General features: G+C 39.6%; 1 protein-coding gene across 1 annotated transcript in view; it reads left to right on the forward strand.

Annotated features, from left to right (window-relative positions):
- DNAH5 (dynein axonemal heavy chain 5) overlaps positions 1–19,084 on the forward strand; it is a 232,406-nt gene that overhangs the window by 104,819 nt on the left and 108,503 nt on the right. Inside the window, 8 exon segments of the mRNA XM_032594188.1 lie at positions 248–355; positions 2,309–2,462; positions 8,587–8,733; positions 11,111–11,352; positions 14,929–15,105; positions 15,507–15,708; positions 17,262–17,404; positions 18,120–18,254. Coding sequence (XP_032450079.1) covers positions 248–355; positions 2,309–2,462; positions 8,587–8,733; positions 11,111–11,352; positions 14,929–15,105; positions 15,507–15,708; positions 17,262–17,404; positions 18,120–18,254 — 1,308 coding nt within the window.

Here is a 19,084-nt window from a genome sequence, read left to right on the forward strand (position 1 = left end):
TTTTCTTTTCTTTCATCTCCTTCCTTCATTTTCTTCTCTTCTTCCTCCCTTTTCCTCTCCCTTTCTTTTCTAAAATAATTTTTAATTTATGGGAAACATGAGGAAAATATTCTTCAACTTCAATGAAGGTGATATTTTACTTATTATCATAAAATAATTTGGTATGTTCAGCATTTTCAGTTTATCTGTGCATTGTTATGATTGTGCCAAAATAGTTGGTCCAGTTTCTCTTTCTTTTCTCTCTTAGATTGATGAAGATGAACCCTTATTTTTGAGTTTGATTGAAGATCTCTTCCCAAATATTCTTCTGGACAAAGCAGGTTACCCCGAACTGGAAATGGCGATTAGTAGGCAGGTAATGTATCTCTAAGGACATCCAGCTCTGCCCGTGTCTCTTTCATCTGAATTTCATGGGTGTCAGGTGGAGCTGATGTATTGCAGATCCGTGTGTTTCAAGAACAACACCCAAGATGATGGCTACTGTTTTAGGGGAGGCTGTTACACGCCATTGACGGAGCTTCTCCAGCCAGACAGTCTCCTGCTGTCCCACAAGCACATCTAGTTGGCCACATGTTAGTGGGCCCACGATGGATGGAAACCATTCCACACCAGATTCTGAAATGAAGTATGATGAGCGAGCAGGGCGAGTGGGGCTCAGCTGGCTGGCGAGCCTTCCTCGACTTGGCTTTGTCTGTGGCCCTGGTGCTTCCACATGGCTTTGATCTCTGGACTCCCGCCCTGAAGTGTCACTCACAGTGATCTCACGTGGCTCCTCAACTGTCATTCTTTTCCCCCAGGCCTAGGATCACCTGTGATTTCTTGCTCAGGCTCTGGGGATCTGCCATGTTATGTGAGGCATTAGGTGTCTGGATTTCCTATGAGACTTGGTGCAGCTGTACGTTTTTCTAGTTTTCCTAGGAATGAAGACGAGTCATGTAAACCTTGTGCCACAGTTTACCTTCCTGCAAAGAAGAGTTTGGGGGAAGAAAAGTTTTATAGAAATAGTGATTGGCTCACATTTATAAAGTACATTTCAATTTGTTTAAGATATTTGTTAACAAAAATCAAATACGGTAGTACTTAATGGATATTTTCCTTTTAAAAATCAAGCTACAAAAATCAATCTGATCAGGTAAGAGTGATAATTCATTTTGCAAATGAATCATCATCCTATGGCTGAATTAATTGTCTGAAAAGCTTAGTATAAAGTAATTTATAAGGTGACTAACGTTAGCATAGTTTGTAGCATATGAAAAATCTGAAGAGCATATACATAGCATGAAATGACATGTGATGATTATCCAACAGTTATTTAAATAAAAATAAAAACATCATTTATAGTGGGGTTAAGCGTAGCATGATGGTTAAGAGCATGGACCATGGAGCTTAGTTTCTTGGGTTCGGATTCCCACTCTGTAACTTTACAAGTAATAATCTTGGGTAAATTGCTTGGCTTCTCTGTGCCTCAGTTTCCTTCTCTGTAAAAGAAAGATAGTGACAGTACTAATCTTGTAGTGTTATTATGAATATTGAACTTAGACTAGTGTTTGGCAGAATAACTTTCATGTGTGTGTTTGACAGATAAAAACTCAGTAGATTTATAGACAGTTTGAGTTTTAGATGGAATTTCAGTCAACTTGGTGTGCTACCAAGTTTTCCAGTTATTAAATATCACCTTTTAAATTAAACATTTAAAATACATTTTGATACATGAGTCTTTATTCTTAAGTTGCTCCTAAGACATATATTCAAGGATGTATTAATATAAATGTATTTAATTCCCAAAGGCAAATGCAGAGGTTTCTTATTGCCTTGGGATAACATTTTGAATATTCAACCTATGGTCTTTGCATATATATATATATATATATATATATATATATATATATTTTTTTTTTATGCCATATATATATAAATTTTTTATTTTAAGTAAACTCCACGCCACACGTAGGGCTCAAACTTATAACCCTGAGATAAAAAGTCACATGCTCCACTGACTGGGCCTGCCAGGCACCCCAGCAATATATTGTTCATTGTGGTAAAATATATAATTTAAAATTTAGCATTTTAATCATTTTTAAGTATACTGTTAAGTGGCATTAAGTACATTTCACATTATTGTGCAAAACCTCGTCACCACCCATGTTCAGCACTTTTTTCACCTCCCCGAACTGAAACTCCATGCCCGTTAAATAGTAACTATCTTTCCTCTATCCCCCTCGTCAATGTCTGTGCTTAGTTTGAGCGCAGTGGAAGGTCCAGATTGCTGTCGATGTGGCCCAATGTGGGGCTTTGTTTATGTTTTCAGGTTGAAGAAGCTGGTTTAATTAACCATCCTCCTTGGAAACTGAAAGTTATCCAGCTGTTTGAGACACAGAGAGTGCGACACGGAATGATGACCCTGGGGCCCAGTGGAGCGGGGAAGACCACTTGTATCCACACCTTGATGAAAGCCATGATAGGTAAGGGGGTGGTCAAGCTGTGTTGCTCCGGGCAACACGTTTAAATCACTGTGACACATTTGGATGCTCCAAGAGGGACATGCTCTACTGATTATGGGCACATTTTAGAGATAGTGTATTATAATAATGAACTGGAGGGGAAAACTTCTTTGCAGCTTTATTGAGATATAACTGACACATAGTATTGGATAAGTTTCATGTGTACAGTGTATGGATTTGAAGCAATTGTATGTTGCAGAATGATTACCACCATTAGCTTTGACCCCCATCTCGTCACACAGTTACTTTCCATTTCTTTTTTGTGGTGAGAACATTTAAGATCTACTCATCTAGCAACTTGTTCAATCATATGATACAGTGTAATTAGCTATGATCATGATGCTATATGTACGTTATGCTATAATGTATGTCAGATCCTCACCCTTGTGAATCTTTTAACTGGAAGTTTGTACTCTTTGTCCGATAGCTCTCCATTTCCCTACACCTTAACCCCTGGTAACCACCATTCTACAATCTGTTTTCCAGGGTTTCATTTTTTTTTATTTTTTTTTTTTTAATTTTTTTTTTTTTCAACGTTTATTTATTTTTGGGACAGAGAGAGAGAGCATGAACGGGGGAGGGGCAGAGAGAGGGAGACACAGAATCGGAAACAGGCTCCAGGCTCTGAGCCGTCAGCCCAGAGCCCGACGCGGGGCTCGAACTCACGGACCACGAGATCGTGACCTGGCTGAAGTCGGACGCTTAGCCGACTGCGCCACCCAGGCGCCCCTTTTTTTTTTTTTTTTTTAATTTTTTTTCAACGTTTATTTATTTTTGGGACAGAGAGAGATCATTTTTTTTTTAGATTCCATACATAAATGGTACCATACAGGGTTTATCTTTCCCTGTGTGACTGACTTCATTTAGCATGACATTCTCGAGGTTCATCCGTGTCGTCATGTCATTGCAAATGGCAGGATGTCCTTCTTGCGTGTGGTTGAATTATATATATATATATATGTCACATTTCCTGAATTCTTTCTCTTATGAATGGGCATTTACATCATTTCCGTGTCTTAGCTTCTATGAATAATGCTGCATGAAAACAAATTTTAAACAGTGACTTTATGTACTGTGTTATGTGTTTTACTTATGTTATGTCATTTAATTTTCACCATGATCTTGAGATGTGGCTCTGACCATCCCCATTTTGTACAAAAATGTCAAGCTTCAAGTTCAGAAATGCTACAGGTTGTGAAGACAGTAAGGTCAGGGCCCACTAATGAAAAACCCGGACGTTTCCCATTATAACATGGTACTTCCCAATGAGTTAATACAATGTGCTACCTCTCAGTAAATTAAAAAAAATAATTTCAATTTCAACTCCCCAAATCATCCTAATCGTAAACTAATTTCCCACCAAGAATCAGATATTTTTCTGGTGAAGTTCAAGAGATGCCTTTAATTCCCAGGTCTCCCTTAGCCTTATATCTAATTCCCTACCTAGCCCAAGGTCATCCAAAGATTATGGGCATTGCCACGTTTGTGACTATCCCTGTATTTTCTGATTGGACATTGATGTTTCCCATACTAAAAGTACTGTGTAGGCAGCTCTGAGCCATGGCAGATTTGAGTCCCAAAATTTCACAGAACTTCAGCCGTTGGATTGCATCACACATGGTCCCACGGGGAAAAGGTGCCTGGCTGGGTTTCCAGTCCGCTCATGAAACTCCAGTGCACTGATGCTGAGTTGTGGTGGTGGAGACTGCTCTGTGTTTGCTCTAGGGACCTGCACGTGTTGGGTTTAGTCTTGGTGTCCTCAGCTAGGGGGCAAAGTGAGTTCTGTACGTTAAGACTCCAGCACGGAGTGTTCACACTGAGACAGAATTGTGCTCTCAGCTCTCACTTACCTTTGCCAAAACTGAGAGCACACACCTGCAAGACTTACCGTGCGGTTTTCATGTGCAGTTGAGACTCTGTCTGGGGATTTTTATATAGCTTTAAAATGATGTGTTCTCTCAAATTATGCTTAATAATACTTTTGTTGTTGTTGTGTAGCTGCCTTCTGTTAACAATAAACTACAAATGCACCTGGTAAAGTGAGTTGAACAAAATGAGTACTAAATATTAAACAATAGTGATACATTATGTATAATATGTCTAAATTATGTAATCCATATGGCATCGCTGGTTTTGGAGAAGTTCTTTGCAAAGATGAATTAATCATTAGACTACTTGCTGTCGATTAACCTGTTCTTGGTTTTCATACGTAGGGCAAACATTCGTTATCTTAAGCAAATCATTGTCTAATGCCGAAAACACTAATTATCCCAAAGATTGAGAAGGTAATTGCATTGAACTTATACTAGACCCATGTATATCTGTTTCCTTATTCATCATGTATTTATTTATCAAATATCTTTAATGTTCTGTACGTGAGGTTCTGCTAGGTTCTGTAGCAGAAGTGGGGAAGCAGGCGTGAGAACCAAAGGCCATGCCTTCAAGGAGCGGGATAACCCAGACAGTTATTAGTCAACATGGAATCGCTATGAGAAGATTTGGACAGTTATGCTGTGAGCAGGCAAAGGAGATCAGAAACCTTTCTAAGGAATTCTAGGAAGGCTTACAGAGCAGGTGCCACTTCAGCTGAAGATTGAGGGTTGAGTAGCAGATGGATACAAGGCATTCTTAGCAGAACAAAGAGCCTGTGTAGATAGGAGAGACTCCAGAGAGCATGGCATGCCCAGAAAGTGCACTGGTGTGGATAAAAGGTAGTCTGTGTGTGGGGGTGGGAGTGGGGAAGGTGAGAAGGTATATATAGTATGTGCTCCTGGTGCCCACCACCACACCCCTTTGACCCTGTCCTGGTACAGGTGCAGCTGTTGGTCAGTTTCTCCCACAAATGCCAGGGGTGTCTCCCAGTTTTTCAGCATTATGACTTTCCTAGAATCTAGGGAGCTGGTTCAGCCTGGAAGAGAGTGGGCATTAATGCCCCTGAGGCAGCCATACCCTCAAACAGTGGCAGAAGTTGGGTTGAAGGCAAGTGTCCTACCTCCTCATGTCCATTAGAGGGACACTATATCTGTGGCCACCTCCCAAATGAGCCCATTCTTGGATTTCTCTCACTTTCTGTTTCATTCTCTCTTTCCCCTGACTTCAAACTCCCCATACCCGTATCCTTGTTTGAGGCTTTCCTTTTAGGGGGCATTCAAATTAGTGCAATAGAGCTTTGTAAGTTATGCTAAGTACTTAGATTTTATTTTGCAGGTGATGGGAAGCCATTGGGCTGGGGAGTGGTATGATCAATGCTGTGTGTAGAAGACCATCCTGTGGCCATGTGGAGAATGGGCCACGGGACAGGAGGGATGGTCTGGAGTCCATAAAGAGGCAGCAGCAAGAAAGTGTACCTACTCTAGGGGCAGAATCCATGAAGGTGGAGTGATCAGGACAGTCAAGAAATGCCTAGGAAGAGAATTAAGAGGATTCGGTTTAAGTCAGCAAAACTAAAAGGCAACCGATGGAATGGGAGAAGATATTTGCAAATGACATATCAGATAAAGGGTTATAAAGAACTTATCAAACTCAACACGTAAAAAGTAAGTAATCCAGTGAAAAATGGACAAAAGACATGAATAGACACTTTTCCAAAGAAGAGATCCAGATGGCAAACAGACACATGAAAAGATGCTCAACATCACTCATCAGGGAAATGCAAATCAAAACCACAACAAGATACACCCTCACACCAGTCAGAATGGCTAAAATGAACAACTCAGGCAACAATAGATGTTGGCGAGGATGTAGAGAAGAGGAACCCTTTTGCATTGCTGGTGGGAATGGAAAACAGTATGGAGGTTCCTCAAAAAATTAAGAACAGAGCTACCCTATGACCCAGCAATTGCACTACTAGGTCTTTATCCAAAGGATGCAGGTGTGCTGTTTTGAAGGGGCACATTCACCCCAATGTTTATAGCAGCACTATTGACAATAGCAAAAGTGTGGAAAGATCCGAAATGTCCATTGACTGACAAATGGATAAAGAGGACGTGGTATATATACACAATAGAATATTTACTTGGTGATGAAAAAGAATGAAATCTTGCTACTTGTGGTAATGTGAATGGAACTCGAGTGTGTTATGCCAGGCAAAATAAGTCAGTCAGAGAAAGACATATATGATTTCACTCATATGTGGCAATAAGAAACAAAACAGATTAACATAAGGGAAGGGAAGCAAAAATAAGATAAAAACAGAGAGGGAGACACACCATAAGAGACTCTTAAATATAGAGTACAAACTGAGGGTTGCTGGCGGGGTGTTGGGTGGGGGGATGGGCTAGATGGGTGATGGGCATTAAGGAGGACACTTGTTGGGATGAGCACTGGGTGTTGTATGTAAGTGATGAATCCCTAAATTCTATTCCTGAAATCATTATTATACTATATATTAACTAACATGGATTTAATTAAAAAATAACAATAAAAGGAATTAGTTTAACCAACCTTTTGAAAGTAAAGCATTTTTTTCTTGTAGTGGTCTTATCAACATGTTTTGGTATTTCATTTTTTTGGTCATAAATTAAAAAAATATTATGCAAGTGTAGTTGACATACAATGTTATATTAGTTTCAGGCGTATAACATAGTGACTCAATAATTCTGTACCAAAAATGTTATGGTATTTAAAATTGAAATGATACAATTCTACATACTACCATAATGAAATAATTAAAAAAATTTTTTTAATGTTTATTTTTGAGAGAGAGTGAGAGAGCACACACATGAACCAGGGAGGGGCAGAGATAGAGGGAGACACAGAATCCGAAGCAGACTCCAGGCTCTGAGCTGTCAGCACAGAGCCCCACGTGAGGCTTGAACCATGAGATCATGACCTGAGCCGAAGTCTGACGTTTAACCCACTCAGCCACCCAGGCGCCCCCATAATGAAATCATTTTTGATAGTTTTTCTTATATGATCAATACATTTTTACTTATGATACTATCATAGTCTTTTAAAAAATGTTTATTTATTTATTTTGAGAAAGAGAGAGAGAGAGTGAGCAGGGAAGGGGGCAGAGAGAAAGGGAGACAGAGAATCCCAATCAGTCTGCAGCACAGAGCCCGTCGCAGGGCTCGAAACCACAAACCGCGAGATCATGACCTGAGCTGAAACCAAGAGTTGGACACTTAACTGACTGAGCCACCTAGACACCCTAATACTGTCATACTCTTTAAGAGTTTGCTGGCCTTTAGGTAAAAGATATAGTTTTGCTAGTCTTATGGATATCATTTATTGAAGAAGCTGCGTTGTGATGCAGTTTCCCTTCAGCGTTGTAAAATACTGCAAATAATTACCCCGAGTCTTTTTGTGATTTAAAAAAAAGAGAACTATGGTCTAACTTTCTAAATGGGTTTTAACACCTTTTTCAACGTGCATAGTTATTATGTATGTTTGCCTGTGTTTGTCAACCTTTCGCACAGTATGTAATGTTTCAGCATCGATTTTTATCATTTTATACTTTAAACCTTATTCTTCACTTTTCTGCTTATTAACCACAGTCCCTTATGTACAGAATCTAGCTTATTTAGAAGTAGTTTTAGGGTGTGAAAGAGTCAAAGACCTTTTTTGAAGTTGGCTGTAAAAGAAAAGTCCTTGATTCCTGAAACATTAGTTTCGCTTAGTTTTTTGTTTTTTGTTTTTTTTTTTTTTCCAAACGAGTAAGAACACATCTCAGCAAATTGAAGTCGGGAATGCAGAGAATGCAGCATCTTCTGGGTGGTATTTCAGAGACCAGGCTTAATCCAATATATCATAAATCAAAAGATTTTTGAGCTGTGAAATTGGAAGAACTTCCAGATTACATTAATTCCTTCATCCATGCCAACATGGTATCCTTTCCCCACCCCCATTATGTTTCCTGCAGCTTGCTTTTACAGAAGATAGAAACAAAAGTATGTTAGTCCATAAGATGTAACGATGTTAATTATGATACCTTGGAATGCAGTAAGACATAATGTTTTCGTGTAATTTTGTATTTTTCCTATTTTGAACACCTGCTGACAGTACATTGCAATTAGTACAGTGTTACCTAATGATGGCTTGCTCTACATCTGCGTTGTTTAAAATTTGGATTTACTTGGTACAGATTGTGGAAAACCACACCGGGAAATGAGGATGAATCCCAAAGCGATTACAGCCCCACAGATGTTTGGTCGACTTGATGTGGCCACAAATGATTGGACTGATGGGATATTTTCAACTCTTTGGAGGAAAACGTTGAGAGCTAAGAAAGGTAGAAAATGAAGTGTTATTTTCGACCTGTACTTCTAGATAAAATCTTAGGGTGCCTATTTAGAATTAGTAGAACAACTGTATTCTCCATACGAGGAGACCAGCAAGTCCTGAATCAGTATATTTGTCAATGTTGAAATACTGAAACTATTGATTAGTATATTTAAAATCCCCCTCTCCCACCTTTTTTTTTTGTTGTTATTACAAAGGGAATGATTTTCCTTTTCAATAAATGTTTTTGTATCCCTGTGATATCTTAGAATAAAATAGAAAGAAAAAGCTGTTAAGGAAAATTGATAGTGTTGAATAAAGTAACTCTACCATAACCATTTCCCTGAGTCTTTTAAAAATGTTATTTTTATTTAAGCATAGCCTATTTTGAGAATACTGATGCCCCCATAAAATCGCAGGGGGAAATGAGCTTCTTTGGGAAGAAAATTGCATATATCAAAAACAAAGTCTCTATTGAACTAACAAATATTGCTGTTTAGACGTACACTGATGTTTGGTTATCCTGTGAAGAAACTCGTTAAGGGCTAGTGGTTCACTCTGAATGCTCTCTTACTTTTGGAGTCTCTAAATTGAACCCAATGTTCCTGGGATACAGGCTCAGATGGAAGAGGTGATATCAACTCTCCTCTCCTCGTGTTTTCTCACTCTCGAGTAAGTGGGAGAAAGGCATAGTGAATGCACTTGCGGGGAGAAGGAAGGATGCAGGAGAAGGAAAAGATACTGGGGACATTTCTTCATGAGTCTTGTCTTTGGAACACTGTCTACTGAGAAATGTTTAAGGTGGTGCCACTCATTTAGGGAACGGAGCTCAGCAACCTAACATCAGTTGTCAAAAGAGACATGAACATGTATAATTTCTAAAGTGTGCTCATATTAGACATTGTTGTTTTACTGGAAATAAATGAAAGTTTGTCTCTGTCTTGTTCCAGTAATCCTATGTAAACACATATGCAGTGCTCAGTGCTACCTCAAAGAATGGGAGCTCAAAGCAGTGGTTTTTTTCCCTCTTTAAAGAAGACAACATACCTTTTCTAAATGACTCGGGTGTTTAGATCATCATTTTACTTAAATTCAGTCGACTGAGCATAATTAAGATTTTTAAAAGCATTTTATTTGACACATAATATTTTACAGCTGTGGCACAGTAAATAAAGATTAGAGTTCCAAACTTGGTCATGGTGTCAGTAAGAGAAACTAGAGATTAAGAAATTAGGAGGAATTATTAAACCAGGTGCCGAAATTTGCGATGGCATTCCGTTGACCATTCTGCTGATGCTTGTCACTTTTTTTTTTTACTTCCAAATATCTCCTTAAGTGATTCCCATCAGTTTTGTCCCCCGTAGCCCCTCCAAGGGGCTCATGGCCTCCAGCTTGTCAGATACAAATTGTCGGTTCTCAGGCTAGTCCGGCTTGCACAGAACCTGGCACGGTTGATCACTCCCCTTCTTGGACCTCTTCTGTCACTTGACATCAGGGAAACTTAACCTGCTTGCTGTCCTTCTACTTCTGCCTCATGAGGGGTCTGTCAGAGGAAGGAGTCTGCAAAGGAGACTGTACCAGAAGTCTGAACTTTGAAGTGGCTCTGTGCTCAGACCTCCTGCCTCTGTCTACTTGTACTCCCTAGAAGAAACATACCCTGTCCATGGTTTTAAGTGCCATCTCTAAGCCAATGGCTTCTACATTTTAATCTTCAGCCCTGACTTCTGCCTTGAATCCCCAGCTCAACAATGTTGTGGGATGTGTGTGACATCTCAAATGTGACATGTACCAGCCAGAATCAGTTCCGTGGTTCTACCTGTCCTTCTGATGGCACTCACATTCCCTTTTCTCTTGTCCAACTCTTGCTTTCTAGAACAGCCTCAATTTGTACTCACTTTGAGACCTTTGCACTTGGTATTCTTACTGCCTGGAAAATTCTGCCTCTAGATCCCTACATCACTTCATTCTCCTGAAATATTTTATTGATTACCTTATCAAAAGCAATGCCCCATCCTCTTTTCTTCCTGATTGTTCTTATCGTACATATTATTTGCTTATTGGTTTCATTATCATCTCTACCCCTCAGAATGTAAGCTCTGTGAAGACAGGACAGTGTCTTATTTTTACTGTAATGAAGGTGCTCAATGATTATTTGTTCAACGAACAAATAACTTTTTTCCTTTGGTTATGTGCTTTAAACAATGGCTATAGATAGAACTGGAAAAGTCCTAATTGACAAAATAAGATAATCATTTCTATCAAAGTTTTATTTAAATATTAATGAAAATTATACCAAATTATAGTACTTCTTCAAGTACACTAGTTACGTGTATATGTATATATGTGTGTGTGTATTTTTCCCCCCCACCTTTCATGGGCTATTCTAGGGGAGCATATCTGGATAGTTCTTGATGGTCCAGTAGATGCCATCTGGATTGAAAATCTGAATTCTGTTTTGGATGATAACAAAACTCTAACCCTTGCCAATGGTGATCGGATTCCCATGGCTCCAAACTGTAAGATCATTTTTGAACCTCATAACATTGACAACGCTTCACCTGCTACTGTCTCAAGAAATGGAATGGTTTTCATGAGTTCTTCTGTCCTCGATTGGAGTCCTATTCTTGAGGTATAGTGGAGTCTTCATTTTTTTAATTTAATTTAATTTAATTTAATTTAATTTAATTTAATTTAATTTAATTTTTTTTTCATGTCCAGCTTTTTTTTTTCTTTTAATATAATTTATTGTCAAATTAGCTAGCATACAGTGTGTAAAGTGTGCTCTTGGTTTTTGGGGTAGATTCCCATGGTTCATTGCTTACATACAATACCCAGTGCTCATCCAACAAGTGCCCTCCTCAATGCCCATCACCCATTTTCCCCTCTCCCCCACCACTCCCCATCCACCCTCAGTTTGTTCTGTTTATTTCAGAGCGTCTTATGGTTTGCCTCCCTCCCTCTCTGTTTGTAACTATTTTTCTCCCCTATCTCTTCCCCCATGGTCTTCTGTTAACTTTCTCAAGATCCACATATGAGTGAAAACATATGGTATCTGTCTCTCTCCGACTGACTTATTTCACTTGGCATAATACATTCTAGCTCCGTCTACGTTGTTATGAATGGTAAGGTTTCATTCTTTTTGACTGCCAGGTAGTACTCCATTGTATATATATATAAACCATATCTTCTTTATCCATTCATCAGTTGATGGACTTTTAGCCTCTTTCCATCATTTGGCTGTTGTTGAAAGTGCTGCCATAAACACTGGGGTGCACGTGCCCCTTTGAATCAGCATGGAGTCTTTCTTTTGTGGACCCAAAGAGGAAAATGGATCTTTTCATGTTCTGGTACAGCGCATGCTGATTTTTCTGCAGACCTGCGGTGTGGTTGCATTTCGTTGCTACTGTTTCTGGCAGATCTTGTATCCTTCGGGACATCGAAACCCTGATTGTCCCTTCCAGGTGCCCTCGGTGTTCTGATTGATTTCCTCTGGGCTCTTTGCATCTCCTTAGACCCGTGATGTCCACTGTGGGTTGTGGAGTAATCGCAAGGCCTAGCTGAATCAGTAATCCCGCCAAACTGTGAATAAGTGAGATTTACTGTTATCACTTTGGGAATTCATGACATTTTTAAAAGGTACTCATGCCTGTAAAGTTTGGGAGCACCCATCTTAGAAACATTAGTTTGGAGAAAACAATTTATTAAAATTGTATATAAGGAATTTTGGTGAGATTCAATAGCCATAATATTCGTTTTAAGTTTGTTCTTGGAAATAATATTTCAGACAATGTCTCTTCAATTCATGAAAAGCTATATTATTTTCTTATCACCGGTACATTATAGAGTGTATTGATTATAATTAGATTATAATTAAATGCCTTGTATACTTAGATATTTTACTAAATAAATACTATAATGTAGGGCAGAATGCTTATTAATTTTTTTAATGTTTATTTTTGAGAGAGAGAGAGAGAGAGAGGGAGAGAGAGACAAATAGAGCATGAGTGGGGGAGGGGCAGAGAGAGAAGCAGGCTTCAGGCTCTGAGCTGTCAGCACAGAGCCTGACGTGGGGCTTGAACTCATGAACTGTGAGACCATGACCTAAGCCAAAGTTGGACACTTAACTGACAGAGCCACCCAGGCACCCTGGGCAGAATGCTTATTAGAGTAGCCACGTGTGAAACCTCTTTTTGACATTGTTAGTTAAATTTATTATTTTATTTACCTATTTTTTTAGAAATGATTTTGGTTGAAAACTTATAAAATCATAATTTAAATTAAGTAGGTGTTTATTTTACATCATCATTAAATTTTTGTACTTGTCTTTCTGTATCAATATGCCTTAGCTTTTAATAATATCTCAGGATTTACAGAACTCTGGCTTGCACAAGGGTTTAGGTTTGGTGAAGTGTCAAGATGTGAAAAAGGGGGGGATTATATAGCAAAATGTTGCTTACGTATAATTGGATGTGTCACTAAACATGCTTCTAAAGATTTCAGATTTCGCAATCAAATTATTCATCCATTAAGGAGAATACAGAGCAAGGGTTCTGAACCCTAGCTTTGCAAAAATAGTCATCAATGACAGTTCTTTAAAATACAGGTGATTGGGTCATACCCCAATCCTACCAGATTAGAATCTCTGGGGACAGAGGTCCAGGAGTTGGTTTTTGTTTTTGTTTTTGTTTTTAAAAGCACTGCAGTAGCTTCAGATTTGGCAACCACAGATACGGCAGCAAGCTCCAAGTGAAAAAAAAGTATTTGTGTGATTTTCCCCCAATACTTCGCATCCACGAAGGCTTTTAAAAAATACTTTTACACCGCTAGCTAATGAATATTTAGACTTTGCTTTTTATGAAATAAGCTTCTATTATGTTCTGTGTTGAGGCTGAATAAGGTCTTAATGCTGCACTTACCTAATTTTTTATAATGCTTTTCAATAATGCAGTTTCTTCTCACAAATGATTAGCAAGAGGCAAGACTCACAGAGAATCGGACTGAAAGTGTTTAGAGCAGTATCAGGCAGCTCCAGGGAGTTATTAGAGGCAGGCAGGTGGAGAAGTTTTGTTCATAGGAATCTGCCAGCTCCTGGGAGCCAAGCTGATTTCTTGGCCTTGTGTATGACCTTTCTGCTTCCATCACTTGAAAGTGCTATGTTCTGTTTTTGTTGCTGTGGAACCCTGGTAAATTCATGAATTGATGAATAATTTGGAATCAACATTTTATTGCTTCTGTTCAGTGTCTAAGAATGAGCCGATCTCTTGAGGCCAAGGGAACTTGTCTCAGCTTCAGAGAATATTGTGTGTTACATGGTATTTTGTTAGGGATCACATGCACTTTTCTACAGTGGGCTCTCCAAGTGACTCAATTCTCCATTTTCCTGAATGTTCTTTGATATTTTTCCACACTGGTTATTAGTTACATCAGAAGAAATAAAAGGAAACAGCTAATTTGATAAATCGTTTCCCACTTACGAAAATGTAGGTATGGATTTGCTGTGTTCATCTTTTAGTCCTTTTTCTTTTCCTGAATTATTTCTCTTATGTATGCCTCCTCATTGTCTTCTAGTGTATTTTAATCAAGAGCTGAAGACTTTTTGTCCATCTTGGTTTCAAGACCTGAGCACATGTGTAGGGTGGTAACGGAACATGTGGGTTTGAATTCTGGACTTGGCTACCCACCGGCTGTGGGATCCTGGGCACATCACTTAAGCTCTTTGGGCTTCAGTTTTCTTTCTTTCTTTCATTCTTTCTTGTAATATTTTTTAAATGTTTATTCATTTTTGAGAGACAGAGAGAGACAGAGCACGAGTGGGGGAGGGGCAGAGAGTGGGGGAGGGGCAGAGAGAGAGGGAGACACAGAACCCGAAGCAGGCTCAACGCGGGGTTCGAACTCACGAGCCCTGAGATCGTGACCTGAGCCGAAGTTGGACGCTCAACTGACTGAGCCACCCAGAGGCCCCTGGACTTTGGTTTTCTCATCTGTAAAAGGAGGATAATAATAGCTCCTACCTCATAGCATTATTTTGAGCATTAAATGAGTTAACGCATGAAAGAATGTGTAGCAAGACCTGGCACATCCCATCTGCAGTATTATCATTAGATGTTATTATAGTCCATTGATATTTAAAAAAATTTTGTCCCAAAACGGCCATTCTCCTGGCATGCTGATACATTTATTAGTGCATTAATCTGTAAATTAACAGGGTTTCCTTAAGAAGCGCTCACCCCAAGAAGCTGAAATTCTTCGTCAGCTGTACATCAAGTCTTTTCCCGACCTGTATCGCTTCAGTATTCAGAACTTAGAACACAAGATGGAGATACCTGAGGCCTTTGTGATCATGCAGAGCATTGACATGCTTCAAGGGCTGATCCCTCCAAAGGTAAATTGCTCAACTTTCTAGAAATTTCTCTCTTATTAACTGAGCCATGTTGTGCAGAGAGTATAGTATTTGAAACTGGCTCTCTTAGAGCTATGGATGGGGGAATGTTTCAAACGTCCCCCTGCATCTTTTTTATTTTTCTCATTACTTTTCTCCCCAAGTAAGTCACGGGTTTGTAATTTAGTGGCAAGTTCACAGTCATCTAATAAACATCCAGATTTATTTTGGGCGCTGACTTGGTATTGAGATAAATTCTGTATGTTTCCAGTTTTACTCATCTTTTCCTTGTTCTTGTCTTGGGAAAAGGTATTGACATTTTTTATTATTTTTATTGAAACCTCAAAGCAAAATTTAGGCTTGAGAATTGAGTGACTGAAACAAAAAGTTTCTTCCGTGCCCAGGAGCAAGGTGCAGAGGTCACCCCAGAGCACCTGGGGAGACTGTATGTCTTCTCCCTCATGTGGAGCGTCGGGGCCGTGCTGGAATTGGACGGCCGACGTCGGGTGGAGCAGTGGCTGCGTTCTCAGGAAGCGCTGACCTTGGATTTGCCGCCTCTAGCGGGGACCGATGACACCATGTTTGACTACCATGTCTCGTCCAGTGGTGAGGACACTTGCTTCTGTTCCTACCTAACACACGGGAGCAGGTTTTCCCACTGGCTAATGTTTACATAGCTTTTATTTTTCTAAACGGTAATCAAAACACACGCTGTGAAATTAAAAGGGAAATCTTTATGTGTGATGAAAACTGATTGTTTCTTTTTCAAAACTTTATTTCATTTGTGTCCCAGATGCATATCTTCCCCTTGTTAGGTATACTATTTACTAAACTTTTAATGAATTAAAAACAAATTAGAGGGGCTCCTGGGTGACTCAGTCGGTTGAGCGTCTGACTTTGGCTCAGGTCACGATCTCGCGGTCCGTGAGTTCGAGCCCCGCGTCGGGCTCTGTGCTGACAGCTCAGAGCCTGGAGCCTGTTTCAGATTCTGTGTCTCCTCTCTCTGACCCTCCCCCTTTCATTCTCTGTCTCTCTCTGTCTCAAAAATAAATGTTAAGAAAAAATTTTAAAAAAAATTAGAAAAGAAAAATCTCCGAATCAGATCTATTTCAGTCATTTGTATAATATAATCAGAAATTTACATAAAGATTACAAAGTGTGAAGTATATTTTTACTAAATATGTGTTTATCTATGTCTATAGATCTATCCAGATATACCTTAAGTTTATTTATATGTGCATATATAAAGTACATCTATATAAAACATGTATATATATATATATATATATATACACACAATATTTATGTATCTTTTATTTTTGGTTCTATAATTAAAGGAAGTACGTAATGAAAAGCTTATGAGATTAGATATTTTAAGTGGTTTTAGGTACATACTACTATCACTATATTCTTTTTTATTTTTTATTTTTATTTAAAATTTTTTTTAATGTTTATTTATTTTTGAGAGAGAGAAAGAGACTGAACGTGAGTGGGGGAGGGGCAGAGAGAGGGGAGACAGAATCTGAAGCGGGCTCCAGGCTCTGAGCTGTCAGCCCAGAGTCCAACGCGGGGCTCGAACTCACGGACCGTGAGATCAGGACCTGAGCCAAAGTCGGACGCTTAACCACCTGAGCTACCTAGGCATCCCAACTGTGTTCTTTTTGAATGTTTATTTATTTTTGAGAGAGAGAATGAGAGTGAGCGTGGGAGGGACAGAGAGAGAGGAGAGAGCAAGAATCCCGAGCAGGCTCTTGCCATCAGCACCAAACCCCATGTAGGGCTCGAACCCATGAACTGTGAGATCATGACCTGAGCTGAAACCTAGAGTCTGACGCTTAACCGACTGAGCCACCCAGTCCCTTATCACTGTATTCTTAATTTTTATTCAGACATTATTGAAAACTGACGTATTTAAAGAGAAAATTCCAAGACACTTCTTAATATTTCCTAATATTACCACTTTGGAATTGTTCCTTGGGAAATTCTGACTCGGCCAACACATACTTAAATACTACATAGAGCTACCATTGTAATCATCTTATTTTACGGGGAGATTTTGAAAGATGCTTTATGAGATGTCCAGGACATCTGCTCGTGACAGTTAGGAATTAAATCATTAATAGGCGTATGAATATGTGAATGTTCTGTGTGCACCTCAGGTCAGTGGCTTCACTGGAACACGTGTACCGAGGAATATGTGTATCCACCTGACGTCACTCCAGAATACGGCTCCATCCTGGTACCAAATGTCGACAACGTGAGGACTGACTTTCTAATCAAAACCATCGCTAAACAGGGCAAGGTACGGCTCTTTAACTTAATTGTTAACAATAGCACGTTTTCAAACGTCCCTGGAAAACACAAGGCATCTTGCATTTATCTTAGAATGCTTTAGGTTGCTGTCTAGAGGAAATGAAAATATGACCCAAATGGATATACTACTTTTCTTATTCTCCACTGACAGCCGTAGAGTTGCCTGGTTCCAATTCATGAGCAAGTAATTTGTTCTCACATGTTAGTTGAGAGACAGTGAATTTTGACTCGTTTGTCCAAAGAGACATTCTTCTCTTCTGATAATTGTGTTAGTTTGCCAGGGCTGCCCAAATAAATCACCACAGGCTGGGTGGCTTAAATGACAGACCTTTCTTTCCTCCTAGTTCTGGAGGCTTGGAGTCCAAGGTTAAGGTGCTGGCGGGTTTAGTTTCCCCGGGGGCCTCTCTCCTTGGCTCGCAGCTGGCTGCCTTATCTGTGGTCTTTATCTGTGCTCATCCCTCCTGTTACCTGTGTATCCAGACTTCCTCCTCTTCTACAGAGGCTGGTTAGATTGAACTAGGGCCCACATTAATGGCCTCATTTTAACCTCATCATCTCTTTAAAGGCCCTCTCTACAAATACAGTCACATTCTGAGGCCCTGGGTATTAGGGCTTCAACGTGTGAATTTGGAGAGGGGGAGCACGATGTAGCCCATAATCATTTTATTGCATTCCTTGGGTTTCTTTCTCAACTTCTCTTTTAGGCCGTGCTGTTAATTGGGGAGCAAGGAACAGCCAAAACAGTCATTATCAAAGGATTTATGTCAAAATACGATTCTGAAAGTCACATAACCAAGAGTCTGAATTTTTCTTCTGCAACCACCCCACTGATGTTTCAGGTACTGGCTCTTTGGTATTGCTCGTTAAGACCAAGTTTGTGATAAAGTTTGGAGGCTCCACTCTCTTCCCTGGGAAGCCTGTGCCCATTGACTTCATCTGCACTTTTTCCCAGCCGTGATAAGTCCCCTACATATGCCTTCCATTATCTCTATTATTTACCTGCAATAGACTCTCCCCCTAGTTGAGTTATACTGTATAATCTTAAATTGTGGAGAAATAAAAAGCTTATATAGGGTGTTAAATGCCTCAGTACTGTTTAAAATATGTAAAGAAAGCCTGTGAACATGTAAAACCCAAAACTGAAAGGAATATCATTCATTCCTCCATCCAAACCTGCTTCCTCTCCCTAGTGTCTGCTCTTCTGTCGTTGTTACTATTATTCTAGCCTCTAGGCTAGATACACCGGTCGTCTTTGATGGGTCTCTCTTGAATCAAGGTCTGAAAATGTAGCTACGGAAATACTTTTCACATCTCCTTCTTTCTCTTCATTCTCCCTGCCCACCTCTCCATAATTCACATCCTCAGGGTCCACACTGGGGTATTAGTGTGGAAAGATCTCCGACTGGTGCAAGTCTAATTCTCTTCCAGTCTTGCTTTCATTCCTTGTCTGATCTCCAGTCCCGACATTGCTGATTTATTTTGTTGTATCCTGACTTAACATTACACCATGGCTCCCATTATCAATTGCAGGAATAAATCGTAGAGTTAGCACATTCAAGATTTTACCCTACTGTATTATTGAGGAGTAATAGAAAAAAAAATCCCTCAAATTTGCTTTGCTTCTGTGAACAACACTGCCAAGAATGACTGGGATCGCAGTGGTGGCCTG

The sequence above is a fragment of the Lynx canadensis genome, chromosome A1 (genome assembly GCF_007474595.2).
Source record: "Lynx canadensis isolate LIC74 chromosome A1, mLynCan4.pri.v2, whole genome shotgun sequence".
Classification (NCBI taxonomy): Eukaryota; Metazoa; Chordata; class Mammalia; order Carnivora; family Felidae; genus Lynx; species Lynx canadensis.